At 41.4% G+C, this 17,909-nt stretch overlaps 1 protein-coding gene across 1 annotated transcript; it reads left to right on the top strand.

Annotated features, from left to right (window-relative positions):
* The first annotated feature begins 3,073 nt into the window (after positions 1-3,073).
* lcorl (ligand dependent nuclear receptor corepressor-like) lies at positions 3,074-12,948 on the top strand. Its single transcript, XM_079553068.1, has 7 exons — positions 3,074-3,218; positions 3,914-3,979; positions 4,108-4,196; positions 4,418-4,541; positions 9,397-9,615; positions 9,807-9,894; positions 10,543-12,948. Exons 1-7 carry the CDS (start codon positions 3,125-3,127, stop codon positions 11,573-11,575), a joined length of 1,713 nt encoding a protein of 570 aa, XP_079409194.1. The 5' UTR covers positions 3,074-3,124; the 3' UTR covers positions 11,576-12,948.
* The last annotated feature ends 4,961 nt before the right edge of the window (positions 12,949-17,909 follow it).

Genomic DNA, 17,909 nt, shown 5'->3' with positions numbered 1-17,909 from the left:
AATGGATTGCACTTGATTTGGAAAGACACACACCTCCCTATAAGGTCCCACAACTGACAGTGCATGACAGAGCAGAAACTAAGCCCTGAAGTCAGAGGAACAGTCTGTAGACCTCAGAGACAGGATTGTATCAAGGCACAGATCAGGGGAAGGGCACAGAAAAACTGTTGCAAAATTAATGGTCCCGAAGACTGGCATCCATCATTCAAAGAGTGTGTTTACATGTGCTCGAGTAACCTGGTTATTAGACATATCCTGGTTATGACAATATTCTGGATATGATGTTTAAATACATCTGAGAAACCAGGACACTCTTATCCCTGTTTACATGAGCAAATACAGTATCCTGGACTTTGGACCATCAATGGCGAGGAGATCGAGGTGGTGGCCTCCTATAAACCAAACTAATCAGAAAGGCCTCCTCTATGATTGGAGCCAGACAGGACTCTGTAGTGTCAATCACAGAGAGGAGAACCCTGGAGAAGCTGCTCTCTGTGAAGGAGAACAACGACCACCCCCTGCATGAGCTGGTGATGAGGCAGAGGAGCTCCTTCAGTGACAGGCTGCTCTCGCTCTCCTGCTCATATGATGGGCTCAGGAAAACTTTCTTATCCAAAGCGATTAGGCTGTGTAACAAATCCATGGGTGGGTGGGGCTAAATAGGAACGATAGCTTTACAGTACTTTTATATCTATTCTCTGCACTGTCCTATTTATTGAATGTTTTTTTCTAGTTTTTTTTATCTGTTGTTTTATGACTTATGTGTGCAGCCGATCAACTGAATCGTATCGTATCTAGACTTTCCCTATGCACTGTACTTTAGCTCACCGGATAAAAAGGTTAGAAACCCCTGATCTGGGGTCTGCAACCTTCAACATCAAAAGAGCCACTTTGGTCCATTTCAAACCAGATTAATTCATATTAATTTTCTATCCATTTATAACAATGCATACAGAGTGTTATTGATACAATTATAAATAAATAACTTAAAAGTACTAATCTATGTTAAATAGTTTAAATTATAGTTTCAGAAGAAAATATCTGTGGGGTCCTTCCCTGGAAAATTGTAACAAATCATTTGTCAGTGCCTTCATTCTAGCTTAGATGAAGTCTTTTATTGGCCTTTTATTGAATCAAAGCTCAAAAAGTGCCGCACCAGAGGCTTTAAAGTGCCCCGTGTGGCACTTGATAGTGGTTTGCTATACCTGGTCTCGGTACAGGCATCTCAAAAATGACTGTTTATGAGATAGTGAGGGAAAGTGATCTTTGCCCTTCTTGTAAACTGATTTTAACAAATCCATGTGTGCTGTATTTCTTTCACTCGTGAACACTCTTTTAAGATGCACACACCATTTCAATTCAATATTTACGGACAGAAAGGAAGACGGCGGACAGATAGATGGTCAAGGTCAAAGGGCAAGCATAGCCTTTATCAAAATCACATAAAATAGTGTCACCTATTATAATTTGTTTTGACACTCGGTCAAGAACGTAGAGAAAGAAAACCTAAAAGTTTTTCCCGCCAGCAGCCGAAATGATATGCACACCATTTAAAAATAATTTTAAACTTGGTTTAAACCAGATTTGATCTTGGCCTGGTGGTACAAATAGCTTATTTCATGAGGTGGTACTTGGTGTGAAAGGTTTGAGAATCACAGGACTAAATGATCTGAACCGGGTGTAAACCATGTCCAAACCAGAAAACCAAAACATTTAATTATCTTTAGTTACAATGAACAAAGTCAAAAATTACAGACGTCCACCTACCAGTGGTTTGCGTGTACCACAGTTTGAGAAACATTATTCGATTTGATTCTATAAAAAAAAGTGCTTGCTGAGGTGTCCAAAGCTTGAAGTACAATGCTGCCCTCATGTGGACAGTATGTTAATCAATCTTTTATCATAGACCAGCCAAGTACGGGACGTCGCGGCCCCATTATCAATCCGAAACCCAAACCATAATAATTTACTCTATTCAAAGGAGTTTGTTAGTATTTTACAGCTAAAATTAGGTAAAAAGCAACATCGAGCATTGACTGTAGCTAAATATTCGCTTAAAGTGTTTTTTTTTTCCATCCAATGTCCTAGGCTACTTGTTTTGTTGACAAGTTGTGCCTCTGAGGCCCCCTAGGAGGCACCCCACTTTGGGAACCACTGTTGTAGACAGTTTGTTACACACTTTTGCTTTATTCTCAGATTAGTAATTAGAAAATAGATTCAAATTAAAGCCACAAGAGGCGATGTAGACCCTCGCTCCGGCGCGCAACTCCCTCCTGTGCCACCGTCCCTGCGCATTGTGGCACTGGCCTCAGCACTCCCACCCTGGCCTTCAGTGAATCACCTAGTGCCTCTAATGCGCGGGCCCTTTCCGTCCCCAGTCTCACAAACCTCACTGGCCGCGCCGACAGCCATCCAGAAGGAAGTCCTCCTGATCAGAAGAAGAAGAAGTGCTTTCTGGTTAAAGAGGGGAGGAATTTGATTTTATCTCTCCTCACTTTGGTTAGCAGAGTTTGTGGTCAATGATGTCAAAAGCCATCTTTAAGTTCAGAAATACAGCACCTACACAGCCGTTCTTGTCTAAAAAAGCTTTTTTTTTCTTTTTTCTAAAAACACAGAAAGTGCCTCTGATGTTGCTCCAATGTTTCCACATAGTATTCTTTCTTCATGATGTCATCTATTTTGTGAAGTGCACCAGTCCTCCCGCAACAAAACAACCCCACAGTATGATGCTGCCACCCCTGTCTTTCACAGTTGGGATGGTGTTCAAGACAGATTATAGATAGATAGATAGATAGATAGATAGATAGATAGATAGATAGATAGATAGATAGATAGATAGATAGATAGATAGATAGATAGATAGATAGATAGATAGATAGATAGATAGATAGATAGATAGATAGATAGATAGATAGATAGATTTTGTTTTCTTATTTCAGTACAAAAAGTATGTCATGCCAAACACATATGGATACAGTCACAAGATGGCCGCTTCATTTGCCATCAAAGGGTTGCTCTTTCCTATCTAGCGTTTAGCTCTATGAGAGGTTCTCTTGTACACTCGGCAAAGCGGACAGGGGCAGACCAGCGGAGCGGAGGGAGAGTGTGGGGGGAAGGACGCAGAATGGCGACCGTGCATTGCTCCAAGTGCACGGCCGAGAGGAAAGGGTATAGACGGGAATTGGATTCGTGGCGACACAAACTGATACACTGCATTGGTATGTGTCGTGTGTTTAGATTTTTTTCCCAATACATTTTGTTCAAGGTGTTCACCTGCTAACGGCTTGCTATAGCTATTGGCTACTGGCGGCTATGTGTGCTAGCATAGCCTGCACTGTAGATAACCCGGATTTCTATGGTTTCAGCGGTAATAACACTGGCCTTTGCTAATGGCTAATGTTACATATCGGTAGTTGGCTCTTTGTCCCTCTGCCCCGTGTAATCCTAAGACTACCTGACCAAACAATGGCAGTGATCTGTTTTGTCACACAACGAAATGCGTTATATGAAGTGAAACTTTAGCAATGAATCCCCGACAGAGCGGCTTACTTACTGTCCCTCGACGTTTAACTGTTATGTGATTAGCAAGGCTAAATGTCATGCTAATAGTAACACTACGCTGTGTGTCATTTAGGAGTGGATACGTAGGTGCGCCGATTGTTAGTATGATGCATACACTTTGCACGGACTAGACTGCTAAAGAGACCTAATGTTTCCGCTCCAGCCCGCTTTTTCAGATTTGTCAGAAAACGTTAGAGAGCGGTTGCCGCACAGCCATCTTTATTAAGCTATTGATTTATATATTTATCATGTAACGTTATGCCTTGTCTGCCCGCAGTTAAATAAGTCACAATTATGCAAATAATACATTGTAGTTGCCAAAGTCATCATGATAACGTGTCTACATTTGCAGGCTTTGAAAGTATTCTCGAGGGGATCTATGGACCATTACTGCTCAGAGACCTTAATTTATTTGATGGTGGGTGACCTGTAAACACTGTGTTGTGTTATGTTGTGTTGTGTTGTGTTGTGTTGTGTTATTAGTTGCAGTAATTCCGAATTTGCCAACTCCTATACACAATATCTTGCTTGTGGCTTTTTTGATAGACTGTGAACCTGAAGAGGTCATCGACTGGTCCCCTGATGAAAACAGTTCTCAATGTTCATTCTGCAATCTTTCCCTGGATAAACACAATGTAAGGCATTCTGCAATTCAGTTTTTACCATGCACTCAGAAGTGTCCACTTCTAAAGTAGTTTCATGTGTGTTGTAATAATAACACTATTATTATTATTATTATTATTATTATTATTATTATTATTATTATTATCGTTATCGTTATTTTTATTATTATTATTATTATTATTATTATTATTACCACCTTTTACACTCAAGTAAATATTTTCCTTTTTTTCAGGATCAAGTATTGTCAGCCACGTCTCCCCTCTCGTCCCCATCTGACTATTCTCCACGCCATGTCCCTATCCACTCTGACAGCAGCCAATCGGCACGGTTTCTGCAGGCTGTGTTCCACAAGAAAGGTAAAATGAGTTGCACAACAGTGGTATTTTTTGCCCTCTGATCCAATATCAGTCTAATACCATGAGGTATCAATAAAAACCACGGCACTTGGCCACTTCTTCAGTTTTTAGATCTTGCAGAGCCTCCACATCCAGTATTTATGCTGCATTAGCCATGATGCAATGACACACAGTACTGATGGATACTTCTGGACTAAATGTAGTCATGAACTTAATTTGAATTACCTAAGATGATCAGTCCTCCATGTCAAGGTCATGTTATAAACAAAAAGGGCACATGGTTGGAGATCTTCATCTTGTACAGAAAAAAAGCAAACAAATATACATATTTAATCAGAACTTGAAATGAAAACATTCCAAAACCGCCCAGTTCCTGGCTTGTTCCTGGCTTGTTCCTGGCTTGTTCCTGGCTTGTTCCTGGCTTGTTCCTGGCTGGTTCCTGATTGTAACATTACCCTGCAGGATCTTGCTTTGCAGGTAATAAAAGTTGTTTGTGCCGTGATACCTTGTCTTGTGCCTGATTGGCATACAAGGACAGGACATAGATCATGCAAATGTGAGGCGTATTACATCTGTTAAGAAAAGTGACAGAAATACACATGACAATAATCGTAATAGTAATAATCATGCTAGTCAGGTTGGCCCACTATGGCGCAGCAGCTCAGCACTTTGTCTACTCAGAGGGTCAGAGAAATTATTTTGGCAAATTAAATATAAAAAACGTATGGATTGATTTGTCATAGTGTTGTTTAAAATTTCAAACCGATTTCGATACTGAAACTCAATTCTCTAATGATTTCAATACTACGACAAAAAAGAAAAAATTCCCTTTTAAATATATTTGCTGTAGGAAATCTGTTTTTTACCACCTTGCACTGGATAGATCTAAGGATGGGCAAAGTGAAGCTTTATGAAACTCCAACGCAGTTGAAGCGATTGTGCCGGAGTCTCGAATCACAGTTCAAAGTGTCAATACAACCACATTTATTTACAGCGTTCGGGATTCAGCCATGTTATTGATACGTCTGTGAGTGAAATAAAATCACATTCTGTTTGATTTTATTTTCCCTTAAAATATGGACTCTTCCTGAATGTTATTGTTCTTACTGTGGTACGAGAAAACTAAATTAATGAAGCAACTGTCATAAATGTTATACATTTTTCCTCCAACTCGATGCTTCTTTTTGCTAATCTATTCTTATAAAAGACATAATAGCATTAACAATTATTTTAACACAAAGCTTAGAGGCCTGTTGTTCAGATTGACTGAAATTGACATTTAGTAATCTGTCGGAGCTGGAATTCGTACCCACGCTTATCAGACGAGCAGTGTTTACAAGTGCAGCAGCTTTACCAACCATGCCATCTGAGTGCACTCACATAAAGCACTAAAGAGAGAAAGTTTTGCAAAGCCCTGTAGTTTGACCAAGGTTTCGACACAGACACCCCTGACAGTGGCTTTTTAAACGGCTGCGCTTCAGACACAGTGTCGAATCCCGTGGTTCAGGACGGCCCTCCCTAGATAAATCTACATTGCAGAATAGAATAATATAATATATAATACTATAATATATATATATATATATATATATATTTTTTTTTTCTTTCTTTCTTTGGTTTTACAGTTCTTGAGAAATTATAGTAGTAGTATAGTAATAAACCTTCTTGATATGAAGCACGAGTGCTGACCACAGTGCGCCACTGTGCTGTATATATACTGTATATATATTAAATGGTCAGTGTTCTTTCAGTCCCTCAGCTCCGCCCCATAGGTCTCCGGGAGGGGAGAAAACTAAAATTGAGATCATTAGCGACTGCTGCATTAACATAGGAAGGACTGTCGTGTTTTTACAAATTAGCCATGTGGACTTCAGTTTCATTTATAAGCGAAAACAAAACTATGCAAAGCATATGAGAGATTATGTACTGGTACAGGATCTTTGCTCTTGATCTGTCCTGTTTAACCTGCATCTCTGCTGCCGATGTGCGGCGTCTTGGCGTTGGGTGAGAAAGGGATAACAAGAGATTCTGGTCCCTTCTCTTGAGTTCTGGAGAGTAAATGCTTGTTTTTTCGAGGTTTCTAAATGAACACAAAACGCAAAAATAACACTGTCCAAATAGGGGTGGGCGATATATCGTTTACACGATAATATCCAAATTGTTTAGACGATATGCAAAATTGGAATAGTGTTTTTCTTACATTGTAGAATCCGACCCTCCAAACATGAAAAGAACTGACGAAAGTTAAGGACAAAATCAATAACACACACTGTACCCTTTTTAAAGAATTCTATTTAGAGAGTTTGTTTGTTTGACTGTATTTTTTATCTTTCTTTACACAAATCACGACGTTTCTGCTGCAACTACTGGATAGTAGGCTATGCAGTGCTACCGATTATAGCCGCAAAGTCTTACCTGTGCTCTTTCTACAGTCCGTGTTCACATCACAGGTTGTAGCAATAATCCAAAAATGTAAAGAGAAAACTGGTGTAATGTAACCGATGGATAAAATAGCTCCTAGACAAAGCAGCGCTTCCACAAGGACTTGCAGCCTCCTCTCTCGGCTTCTCTGCTTTGCGCCGGAAATCTGTGCCTTTTTTCGACCTGTGTCCGAGTCGAATCTAATTTCTCTGCTACTGGATCCTTATATGGCGATGATATGCTTTTATTTGACAGATAAATGTTGCGTGTGCATTTAGCGCTTCTTTGTCCCGTGATGTGGTGTGTGAGGGCCTTCCTCTGCAGCGCGAACTTCGAGGAACGTTGAAACGGGGGAAGAAGTTCAATAAATGAAATAATCAAGCCGTCATTTATTTTCCTCTGGGCCTCGTTTAGTTCTGTGTCTTATCAGAGTTGTGTAGAGTCAAAAGCCTCACAGCGACAGGTGCCCATCCGCTCCGCCCACTACAGCTGAGCAGAGGAGAGGGAGACACACATTTCATAGGAGTTACAATGATTTGAAAAATATATAAGAAAAAAAATAGCGACTCGAGATATTATTTTTTGTCAATATAGCCCACTCCTATGTGCAAATGATTGATACGTATCTTTGCTGAATTTTGTAGGCATACGGTTAATCCTGCAGGCTTTCTAGTGGTTAAATGGTGTATTCCTGCGTATTATGTTGACTACACCACTGGATTTTATTCTTAAATTCCAGATCCTCTTCCTTTGCCGACACCTGACTTCCTGTTTGTTTGTTCATGTGATTCTCTGGGCTTGGTCTGAGAGGTGATGCAGCGTCTGTGGCGTCCGGATTCTTTTCCATTTATCCACAGATGCCGAGCTGTTTTACATGCTTTCGTTGTGTTCAGAGGGATGGTTTGTTCTTGAGTTCTCGTCTAAATATTTTTGTTGTATTACCCAGTTTTGTTTAAATGATCCATTGGCAGTTGTTACAGACGCTTTCCCTTTGTAAACAAGTGGGCTGCCCCGTTCCACATGTTTTTTCTGCGACAGGATTGGCCAATAATCCTGTCGATTAAAACACAAAATGCAATTATTAAGAGAGACCTTTATTAAAAATCACGAGTCAGAGATTGGGACTCGAGACTCGGACTTAAGTCTCTAACAACACTGACTTATGACTGGACTTGTACTTGTTGCCTAAAGCCTTGAAACCTAACTTTGACTCGTGGTCTGAGACTTGTGCACTTATTACACACGCAGCACCGCTCCCATGTCTCCTCCTCTGCCACATGTCCCACCTCCCCCTCTCCCTGTTTGGCTGTGTCTCTTTTGTGTGAGCGTGTGTGGGTCTGCCAGCTCAGGCGTGGGTTGATGACATTGTGAGCACGAGATTCGGACTGAACTATTGATCAAGAGAGCATATACAAAATGCTCTCTTCTTATTAATTACCACAGTAACCCTCCATTGGGAGGGCAGCAGAGTTTGAGCGGGCTGCTTAAGTTGTAAGCTACAACTGAAATAAGCATTTCAATTAAAATGATTTGTGATCCACTCGATACCAAGACATGACTACCCCATTTTGAAGGTTAAAGTGTACTTTATTGTCCGTGTAAGGAAATTTGTCCTCTGCATTTGATCCATCCTTCAATACCACTGGGGCAACCCTTCAGAAGCAGTGTGCGACCACAGTGCAGTGCCCAGGGACCCATCTCCACATGTTGAGCCAGGCTAATGGTCAGAATCACCTGACTGGTGGATTCACCTATTGTGCATGTTTTTGGTTGATTTTGGGAAACCAGAGCACCTGGAGGAAACCCATGCAGACATGGGGAGAGAAACATGCAAAATCCACACAGAAAGGCCCGCACGGCCCAGCAACCGAACCTGGGACCTTCTTGCTGTGAAACAAGAACACTAACTGATTCAGCCACCGTTATTTTGGGAAGGGGTCTCCAGCCCTATCCCCGCGGGCTCCCAGATGACCTTTGGAGCATCCCCACTAGCCCATGAGACTTTTTCTCTATAGTGGAAATAGTTGAATGAATGACACAGGGGCAACAGTCGTAGACTGTGTTTTCTAACTTTCCATTGCAATGAGATTGTCTGACTCTGAATGACTTTTGGCTTAATGGATTATTGTGGTGTTACACAAAAAAAAACACATTGATTATCAGTTGTGTGGGAGCTCGGGCCTTGTTTTTGTCTGATGTTTTTTAATTTACAGGTGTTTATCAATTTTAAAATTGTTTTATTGTACCGTGATTTTTATTAATATAAAACATATAAAAACTATACATTTGTTTTTAAAACAAATTTTCATCCTCCCAATTGTCCAGCCTTATCGCCGAGCTTAAGACCGACACAGTCTGACACACAAAACTGTCCTTTCTGGAACATCTTTTGTACAATTGTTGACTTTTGTTTTTGACATTTCTTCTCTCTTAGATGTGCCTCAGGACTGTGATTCGAACATCCCCCTAATTGCGCAGGAGCTTATGAAAAAGATGATCCGTCAGTTTGCCATGGAGTATGCCTCTAAGTGCCTGCTCCACACCACCTCAAATGGTGTTGCAAGAAAAACCACTTCACCTCCGTCAGAAACCGCAGATGCCCCTCTCGACCTCACAGTGAGCCGTGCCCAGGAAGAAATGGAACATCAACCAGGTATTTAACCACAATGCTTACATTTGGAGTGACACCTGATGTTACAGAAAAAAATACAAATGCATTTAAAAAGTGCATTTATAAAATGCACTTTCTTGTACATAGCTTTGATGTCTAATGTGCTAGTCCTGTAATATATATGTGTAGCTTAAACTCTTAACAGTTAGCTTAATCTGTGATCTCTGTAACAGATGGTGTGCTCGACCTCTCCAACAGAAAGTCTGCCAGTTTACCAACTTCTAAACCTTCCATCTCCTCCATTAATAACAAAGAGTCAACGTGAGTATTAAACGATATTGTTGACATTTACAGATAAGAAGCATTGTTTTCTTTGTGGGTTAATGGATTGAAAAGTATTTAATGCCTCTTTTGTTCTTGGCAACAACCAATTTTTAATGTACATAAATGCTATGTTAGTACTTAATAATTTTTTACGATTTTTGAAATGCTTTGTCGTTTTGGGGTTGACTCTTTTATATCTTGAGCGGTAACGTCACAACAATGGCATTGTACATTTACCGCTACCTCATCAGTAGGGAAACTTTCAAAACGCATCAGTATGACAATGAACCTCCTTTTGTTGTAATCCACTTAAAATGTTGCTATTTCAACCTTCAAGCATGTAGGGCACTCGCTGAAGGATATCACTAAACTACTGTGATGCTATGTGCTACAGTAGCCCCAGCCATTCACAGACTGTCCCACCTGGACGTGAAGAGGCTTTCTACACAAACATGCTTGAGACATGCAGCAGTGTGCAAATGAGGGCTCAACACTCTGAAACAAACATGATACATAAGAGCCGCAGTGATGTTACCAACACAAGGCATAAAGGAGTGGACCCCTCGCTCTGCAACCCCATGCCCCATGCCTAAATCCCCTTCATCACCTCCATCTTGACCTGATGTTTGGTCCTCCCATCCTTAGGAGGCAGCAAAGACAGAAGGAGTACATTGAGAGGAGCCTGGAGTTGTCTGAGGGGTTGCTGTCCAAGGCCATTAAGGATATTCGCTCAGGGAGGCTCCAGGAGCAGCGAGCTGCACTGCTTTATGGGATACCTCTTCACATCTTAAAGCAAAGCTTAGAGAGCTGGCCTGAGGAAGGGCTTCTGCAACATCTGTCATCAGGAAACCGAGATGTCAGAGAGGAAGTGTCAACCTACAGTGTGATGTCCTCCATGCTGGGCGGCGAGGCCCGGCTGGTTTTACAGAAGGTGGCAGCGTGGGCAGAACGGGCAGAAATAGGAGGAGCAGCAGAGGAGAATGGGGACTTCAGTTTCCCTTCTTCCTCTTCGACCTTTTTTCAGCCAAACAGTCTTCAGAAGACCACCCTCCATTCTTTTCCCCAGCTCAGGGATGCTCTTCAACCTCCCTTAAGCCCCACTCCCAGCTTAGAGCCCTTGACACCACTGAGAATCCCTCAGGTCCGCTCCACGTCAGACGCGAGTAGGTCACTCCCAACTGAGAATAGTGGTGCTGCTGAAAGCCTTCATCTTCGTACCTCATCAGTAGAAGGCAGTTTGATGCCATCTGCTGCCAGACCTTTCTTCAAACTCAGGGTCTCAGCCTTGGCAAATGGCTCCAACCAATCACCTCATCGTCTGGGGCCACGCTCCTCCTCAATAGATGATCTGGAGGAGGGAGGAGACCGGCGTGATAAAGACAAACAACCCAGGAAGAAACGTGGAAGATATCGGCAGTATGACCATGAGCTGTTGGAGGAGGCAATCACTATGGTGATGGCCGGTCGCATGAGTGTGTCCAAGGCTCAGGGGGTCTATGGTGTACCACATAGCACACTGGAATACAAAGTTAAAGAGCGCACAGGCACACTCAAAAATCCACCCAAGAAAAAATTGGCCAACATTTGCCCTTACAGCACCACTTTATCCAGTGTTGGGTCCACCGGTTCAGCTAACTCAGGGATAGTTACCTCAGCTGCTCCAACCAAGAGTTGTTAGACTAGTGAACTACAGAACGCCTCTACTTAATCTGCTTTACACTTGAACTCCTCACCTCTTACAAGATATACATTTTAGGAGACATTAAACACAAAACATGCCTTTACAGAATATTCTAAGATGTTAATATTCAGGTCTTTAAACAGTTTGTCTGTAATGATAGTCATGCTATGTTTTGTGTTTCAGCACTGAAGAAACATGGCTTTTGTGCAGGTATAGATTGTAGATATACTGTAGCTACATGTAATCTTTGACTAGGCTGACAAAATGTCAAAAAGGTGGATGATTCAAATGATGCAGGTTCAGATTCATCAATTAGATTTGTATGAACTCTTTTAGCTCATGTTTCAGTGTGAAGTACTGACTTGGCGTGATTATCATTTTAGTAGGTTATCAGGTTATTCAGGTTTGATTCCACTCTTAAAACTCCATGTTAATGGAGTGTTAATGATTGTCATTGCAACTTTTTCTCCTCTCTGGGTGTTTCACCCAGCCTCCTCAAGTGACTTAGAGCCATTATAACAGATTTTAAACTTGTTACTATTGCTAGGCTCCTCTGCAAACAGTGATTGTACAATGTAAAGTGCAGTAGGGGTGCACCATCATTAATCTACAGTAGTTTTGGTTGAAGAGATTATACTATTGAAGCCATTTCATTTTCTTTGAGCAAGACACTCTGAACAGCAACGTTCTGAGTGTCAACGGAATGCAAACTGTGGCATGTTTTTTCTGATGTGCACTGATGAGCTTGGGATGTGTATGTTATTGTGTATGTGTACTGTATTGTTTATTTATGATCACAAATGTACTAATTCTGCTACTGTAGCTGTATTACTGCAAACCTCATCACATGACTGCTGCTTTAAACCACTTTTTGGGTCCATATCCCAGGCACAAAGATGTATAGCAAAAACAAAGATGCTCATTTCAGCCAATGGGATACCAGGCCATCTGCAGTGAAAGGTGTAGTCATAGTTTTAGGTAATGTTAGGGTAATTATTGATGAAAAGACTGAACGAATCACAAGACTGATTTAAAGACAGGTTGACAGGTTACATACAATTGCTTTTGTTTATGTATTTTTTTTAGATGGGCTGAGTGCTAGTACCAAAGCAGCGCTTCATGGGTACCAACCAAAAGCTGCTTCAGCGGTTTGCTGTGATGTGGGCCTCCCTGTCTCTTTCTAACCTCGTTGCCACATATACCTCTGAACTTTTTCTGCCTGTAGCCCAGCATCAGGTTTACCATCCGTCGTTTGTGTGCTTTGACACAGTTCATGCTGGGATATTCAGCTTGAAAACAAGCTTTTTGTCTCTCAAGGAACAACACCTAAGTGTAAATGTAATGCCATTTAATGTCAATTGAATTTTGTTGTATTTTGGTAAGCTTGCGCCAACTGTAGAGCTATTGCTCCCCCAACCCTAACCCCCAGTTTCTCGGTCCGGGAACTATTGATTCAAAAACTGAATGTACAACAACAATGTAAAATACTGAAACGCGTAATGCTTGAATTTTGAGTGATACGTAATGCTAATACTCGGGGAACTACTTTTACTTCAGTGCTGAACAGCTGAGGTCTTTAAAATGTCTATGCTAGTTTAGCCTTGGTAAAAACAAACACAAACTGCTCAGATTGTTCCATAAGGCAGGAAAATACTTATCAAATATTTATGCATTAAATGAGTTATTGCACTATGATTTTAAGTAAAACCTGTTTTGTGCTATTGATTCCTATTGTTATATCTATGTAGTTAATTTGTAATGAAGCACTTTGATGCCATGTGAAACGTGTATTACTACTGCATGAACGCTTTTAAATGTTGTGATTTATTTATTTCTTCAAATAACCTCTTTGATATTGTGATTAGTGTTTTGCTTAATTTTAAAATATTTAACTTTTAACAACAGTCACACTACAGAATGTTTTTCATAATAGCTCTTGACCAAGGTTTTAAAACGTCAAAAATATTTTCAAAACTTAAGAATTGAAATTGAACATTAAACTTGTACAAATATGTTTATTCAACGTAATAAACAACCAATTCATAACATCAGGAGGTTTTGGACCTAGTACACGTTGATGAAACGTTTTGAAACAATTTTCCTCACTTTGAGCGTTTCCACAATCGTTCTTTCTGCTCTGAGCAGAATGTTTTCATTGCCTTCACCTCCTCAATAAACAGGTCTCTCAATCTACTTGGTGAGCTGATGTGAGTTTGTCCTGATTGAGTGAACAATGTGTTTTGAAATGGATAACAAAAGTATTTGTGCAGTATTTAACCCATTTGTAACTCCAATATTTGTCCTTTTCAGCTGCTGCTTGTCGACAGTTGTACAAGAACTGGGAGAACCCGAACGTCAAGGAACCAAGAACTCTGCTTTAGGTGCTGTTTTGAGCTCTCTGTGTCCGGCGCATAAATCGTTGGTGTATAGAATCCTTAAGCTTGCACATCAGCAAAAGCTGTTTTTTTTAAACTCTCTTAAACAAGTCAAGCCTGAGTGCTACTGCTGTCATTGTTGCAAACACTTTGACAATCACATTAGTCATAATGGTGCTATGAGTGACTGCACTTCATGTGGCTGCTGTCAGAACAGGCTAAATGATCACTGCAGCTCAAGGTACCATCCAGAAGACTTGAACTCCACTTGTAACGACCATCAATCTGCTTTGAAAGCTCAGCTCTGCAAAAGGGAGACTTGCACAATTATCGGTCCCGATAAGGTCCACAGTCATTCCTGCCAAAGCCTCTCTTCAACTAACATTGACAATGTAGCGTGCACATATAGACCCACTGATCCCTCCTGTTCATCAGTGTTGACATGTCCGTCATCATTGTGCTGTTGCCAACACAACCACCAAACATGCTCCAACCATATAATGCACTCCTCTCTCACTGAAGTCAAGGGAACAAAAAGCACAGAGGATGAAAGTGACATTTCTGTCCTAAAGACAGAATATAGTCTTTCTCCTCCACCCCTGTCCCCTTTCCCATTAGATCTTAAGGAAAGTGATGAAAGACCTCCAGCTCTTTTCCATCATATTGAAGAACAAGAAGCTAAGTCTGTAGAGAAAAAATGTCAATGTAATGCAAACTTCAAGAAAGGTTCAGTGAAAAGGCATAAGTGCAAAAGCAGTGGCATTTTCATGCAGGATGTAAATCAGTTTAGTGATAAACTTGAAACCATAAAGCCTTTAGAGAGAAGTGTTGCTCTTCCCACTGCGTCAGTGACTGAAAAACGGCCATTGCAAGGTGCCTCTACCAGTGTTCAATTAAGTGCTGATGCCCATTTGACTGAAATCATCACTACAGTTCTTCACACAGGCAAGGCCAGTGCATATAGCCTCTCTGAGTTAATTGACCATCAGAATAACGAGAAGCCTCAGGCTCCACTCACACGCTCCAGACACCGGCAGGATGTGCTCGCTGCTATGGCGACACTTGCTGATGATGCTACCAACCAAAAACAAACTCAAATCAAACGAAAACTTGCAAGCCTGGACCAGTCTTGCAGTAAACAAAAGAGAACCAAGTTCAACAATGGGAAAAGGCTTGTCAAAGAATATCCATCCATTCAGAGTGACAACTACGAAGTAGCAAATTGTAAAACAGCAAAGAATCTGGATAAAGATCATGAGAGTTCAAGTTATGATAATGATGTCCAGTGTCCAATAGAACAGTCAAACAATTTAGAAAAGCCCAGAAAATCTAGGAGAACCATTGTGCCTCCACCTCGCTTTTCCTCCTACGTGACCGAGCCCCGGAAGATGTACTTTGTGGCATGTTTTTCAGACTCTATCTTTAACCAGAAAAGTCAAACAGATGAAGTTGTCACTCATCCACAAGAGTCTGAGTCCCGTGATGACGAGTGTGCTTCTCATAGTCTAAATGTGTTTTCTGTAAAAGCTGATTGTCAAAGCCAGGCCACTCCAACAACTACCGAAGGGAGGAATGATATTCAAGACAACTCTACTACATTTGGCAAGTGCGGACGTCTACAGCTAGAAGATACATTAGCAGATGTTTCAACAATGCCTTCTACTTGTAGTCTGAACCATGATCGCACCTGCGTTGAGTATACTAGTCCAATAAAACTAATGTTTGTTTCCCCAGTTAAAGATGAGGCAGGGATGAAATACAGTCTGAAATCAGCGGCTGCTATGAATGGCTCTCAAGCAGATGAGCATTTTGATCCCTGTGAAGAATCTTCATGGTCAGGGACACCAGAGAAAAATACAAATCACGGCAAAGAGCGTTCCACGATGAAAGTATCACCTCGAAAGTCCTCTAGCTCTGCTGCAAAACAAGCTTGTGTTTCAGCCAAGTCCTCACCCAACAAAACTCCTAACAAGTCATCTCCACCAGAGAACTCAAACTCCACGCCTAAGTCTTGTACTTCATCACCCAAAGCAGGTTCAAGAAGGTCAGGTGAAAGTACTTCATCACCCAAAGCAGGTTCAAGAAGGTCAGGTGAAAGTACTCCTACCAAGTGTGTCGCTGTGGATGACACTCCGAGATCCCGCCATGAAGCTACAGCCTTACACGAGACCACTCCACCAAAACGACGTCCAGGTAGGCCCAAAAAACTGGGACCTCTGCTGGAGAAAAAGATTAAGAGGCCTATTGGACGTCCACGTAAAGAGAAGGTAATGCAATCAACAGTGAATGAAAAATCAGTGAATGAAAATACTGTAGCACCTGAAATCGAGGAAAATGTCAATAAAAATCTTAAAATCACAGTTCTATATGGCCGTTCAAGGAGAAATAAAAGGATGGTGTCTGAGGGCTTTGATCAGCTTCAAACTGAGTTTCATGATGCTTGTCAAGCGGTGGGCCTAAATAATAACTGGAGCATGATAATGAAGACTAAGGTGAATTCAACAGATCTAAAAACAGCTCCAGTTGAATTGTCCCAAGAGATTCCATTGATTAAACCGGTGAGAGTCTGTGCTAAAAGTAACATCAAATGTCAATCACTGAATGATGCACCCTTGCGCAAACCAGGTAGACCAGCTAAAGTTAAAATCTCTGGGATTTCAGTTACAGTGACCACTGTGTCTCCACGACAACGCAAAATCCAGATAAACAAAGATAAGACATCGCCAGTTAGACGTAATCATAGAAAAGCACTCTTCCAACAGTCTCTGTCTGCCAAAGAGTCAAAGACAATCACACATCGTTCAGTCAGCAAAAGCAGTAATTTAGAGCAGCAGGAAGAGGAGTCTCAAGTGGAGCATAAAATTGAACCAAATTCACCTGTTGCCATTCGGCACTCTGAGAGAGTGAGGAAGCCCTCAATTCATTTTTTACATGCAGTCGCCACTTCTAGTTCATACAGCCGCAGTAGTGCGCTTGTGGACCGTTCTAAACAGCTCCTGCTAAATAAAGTCAATTGTGAACAGAAGAAAGATGGCTTACAGAAAGCGCTACAGACTTCAGGAGAGCAAGAAAAAGGGAAGACTGGGCCCCCAAGACTTCACCAAATATCAACTGTGTCTGTTGAGTCCATCTACAGCCCAAAAGAAGTGAAGTGGTGGTCAGCCTCAGTTCAGGAAAAGACCCTAAACCAGGAGCTCGCCAGACGTATCAGACTCATCTCAGACTCCTGGGTTTCAGACACTATAGGTTCAGAAGCAGGAATGGACTCTGCTAAACACAGCAGTGCCTCAAGTAGGCAGTCCAAACACTCCTCTGTGGTGCGTTCTTTGTTTGACTGCACTCCCAACAAGCCTAGGTCCTGCAGCATGCAGCAGCTCTGTTCGTGGTTCATGCAAACCACCGAGACACAATCTCTTACCATTGTCAAGAAAGCAAGCTCACGCAATTCTTATGAACTAATGCATTTTCCACGAAATACAAACAAAAAAACAATTTGCTATAGCCCTCAGGCAGAGCGACTACGCAAGCACCTAAAGAAATTTGCCAGTACTGTGCCTAAAAGTCCACATGACTTTGAACAGGCCCAGAAAAAGAGTCATGGGAAATATTGGCACTCCCCCATTTCAGCTTTAGATAGACCTGACAAAATGACCAAGGGCAAATCATACAGCACATATAAAGTAGTTTTTTATCGAGCAAAGACAAGATTCTTGACTAGGAGAGAGAGGATGAGATGGCTGAACAATAAAACACAGCATTCTTCAAACAAACTTGTCACTATACAACCATTGCCTAAACTAACAAAACAGTTGCCCTTTTGTGGACAGCCACTGAATCCTGCTCATGCGGCCAAAGATTATTTGTGCTCTCAACAGGTGAGTTCAGAGACACTAAAAGAATGTCGTGTTTTTCTCAGAAAAATAAATTCTCTGAACAAGGGACCAACAGGGGAGGAA

The sequence above is a fragment of the Gobius niger genome (genome assembly GCF_951799975.1).
Source record: "Gobius niger genome assembly, chromosome: 3".
NCBI lineage: Eukaryota > Metazoa > Chordata > Actinopteri > Gobiiformes > Gobiidae > Gobius > Gobius niger.
This window is presented reverse-complemented; position numbering and strand designations above follow the sequence as displayed.